Below are 2,524 nucleotides of genomic sequence, written 5' to 3' on the forward strand. Positions count from 1 at the left end.
TGTTGCTCAGTAGAAAGCCTTTGCATTAGTAAAAACACAAAGGTTTTTTGCCGATTCAAAGTACACTAGCTTAGTACTTTTTATTAAAATCAAATACGTTTGAATTCCGAATAATTCAGTTGAATTAAATGAAAATCAGGTCAACTAAAATATATTTGCGTATATGTGTGTGTGTGTGAATGTATTTGTTGATCACAGGGTTGTTGACCAATATAAATGTTCATTTATTCTTAACCTGATGTGTCGTCCGTCAGGCACGTGATGTAAAATAATCTTTGCACGTTGCTTGCTGGCGTTTTTCAAAAGCGCAGACCGAGTACGCTTCCGCGCAGCTGTTCCTCGGGGGATCACTGGGTCACTGTTTCCTGGTTCGTCCCTGAGTAGCGGCCAGTCAGCTGGCCATTCTCCACCGACTTCAGTCTGGTTCACGGCTTACAACGTTGCTGTTGCAGGGATTTTAGTCTTTCAGCTGAAGAGGAGGCCGCCAGACTACGTCCCGAGGAAGGCGAAGAAGCACGCGGACGGGAAGCCGGCCAGGGGCAAGGAGCGGGCCGACGGGGGTGGCCCCGCGCTCCCGCCCGAGAAGCTGCCCTACCTCGTGGAGTTAAGCCCCGGTGAGAAACACCAGAGATGCTCACGTCTCAGCTTTAACTGTGTACACTTTTTCATGCATTTTATTGAAGTATTTCTCTTGGCCCACAACCTTCTATAGGCCATTTGTTTTTTTAAAAAGTAATCCTCACAAGACGACATTAAAAAAAAAAAACGGCCGGAGGTCAGAGGATGTGTACTTTCACGTGTAAAAATAAAGTTTGCCTAGACGGAAGTGAATGTCGAAAATCAGAAGTTAAAATAGTGAATGTAGAGGTTGAAGGAGAGCTTTAGTTGATCTACTCCCTTAAAGAATTTTTTTTCAATAGAACCTTGTAAAATACTTAATCTACTAAAAATGACAAACGTATTCCTCTTAGGGCAGATTTAATGGAGGCAGGTGTGTTTGTGCCATAACGTTGTTTAATGCTTGGACAAGTTCTGGGAAGATTGTCTTAAATTTAACAGGCATTTAAGAAATCCATGTGTAGGAGAAGGGGTATTTGTTTCGTTTTAAAATTACAGTAGACAGTTTATTTTCACGTTAGCAGTTTTGTTTATAGAGCTCTCGTAAGCTGAAGCTCTGAGTGAGCCACCAGGTGGAGGGAGTGTTGATGTTCTTAGAGAGATGTCTCTCACACACACACACACGCACACACAGACACTCCTCTGCAGTGCGTACGTCTGCACGTGTGTGATACGTGTGCCACGTTTGTTTACTGTTCAGCTAAACAGCATCATTTCTTTTTTGGTCGAAGTGGTAGTGTGTGACCTGTATCATACCATGCTACGAAACAGGCTGTTTCACCCTCCCAGCTCCACCAGTAGTTACAGAAAAGTGAGCTGAAAACCAGACTGGATATGTGGATGATGTGTGCTTCTTGGGCAGGAATTATATTGTTCTGTCCTTAGATTTTTGGCGAGTGTTTATTTTTATTTGCAAGACCGTAACTAACGATCAGATGTGGTCCAGCAGTCCAGGTTTTGTGGATGCAGGAGATGCTGTTGCTTTGACTGACTCTCAGTGGCGGTAGGCTGCAGGTAGTAACTTTTATACTAATTATATTTGAAGGCTTTTTTATTTAATCAATTAGCTATTTGTGAGGGATGTGTTCGTGTTGCTTTGTCCCTCGGTCCTCTGGCTGAAAAGTTCATTTAAACTTCTGGTTTCTCACTGTGTTTGGGAAACGTGTCCCACTGTCGTATGCCTTCAGAGTGTGAGCGCTGTGCTGCCTGCTTCCCTGAGCCAGTGAACAGCAGCTGTGAGAGCGCCATTTTGAACTTGACATTTTCTAGAATCTTGGAGCATTGGATCTTTTCTTTAAAGTTTTGTGTTATATCCTAGAAACTAACAATTGTTTTCTGCAAACAAAAATTTTTGAGGGTTAAGAATTATTATTCAGAGAGAACTGATAAATGGTAGCCGATACAGAATAATTTTCAAATGAATAATGGAAAGTTGATTTTGGTGGGTAGAATGAGAGTTCATTCGTTCATTTATTTGACAGGTAGTTATGGACTATTTACTGTGTGTCAGACACTGTCCTGGGCCTGGAAACCAGCCGAACCCTCGGCCGGCGGGAGCTTATATTCTAGTGGGAGTTGCTGTTTTGACTGCTTGCTTCATACTTGCAGTCTCCCGAGTAAGAAAATGTAGGAAGCTTGTCGCGGGTGCAGGGAGCCAACAGCCCAGGCTCATGATGGTTCTGTGCTGCCGTTCTGCACCGGACGCGAGTGGTAGCCTCGCTCCCTCCCTTCGTGGCCTTCTGCTGCCTGTGGCCCGTGTTCGGCGGGCTGCCCCTGTAGGCTGAGCAGGGGGAGCCAGGTGGATAGGGTTACTGCTCTCGCCTTCGGGTGACCCTCCCACCGAGGTCCACCTGTGGTGCTACATGATGAGTCCCTGAGGCCGTGTCCGACTTCCCTGCTGTGCTTC

General features: G+C 45.1%; 1 protein-coding gene across 1 annotated transcript in view; it reads left to right on the top strand.

The window, feature by feature from the left end:
* Nucleotides 1-2,524, top strand: part of AFDN (afadin, adherens junction formation factor) — an 88,290-nt gene that overhangs the window by 13,097 nt on the left and 72,669 nt on the right. The window contains exon 6 of the mRNA XM_023521716.1: nt 333-614. Coding sequence (XP_023377484.1) covers nt 333-614 — 282 coding nt within the window. The remainder of the gene's footprint in view (nt 1-332; nt 615-2,524) is intronic.

Source organism: Pteropus vampyrus, unplaced genomic scaffold (genome assembly GCF_000151845.1).
Source record: "Pteropus vampyrus isolate Shadow unplaced genomic scaffold, Pvam_2.0 Scaffold312, whole genome shotgun sequence".
Classification (NCBI taxonomy): domain Eukaryota; kingdom Metazoa; phylum Chordata; class Mammalia; order Chiroptera; family Pteropodidae; genus Pteropus; species Pteropus vampyrus.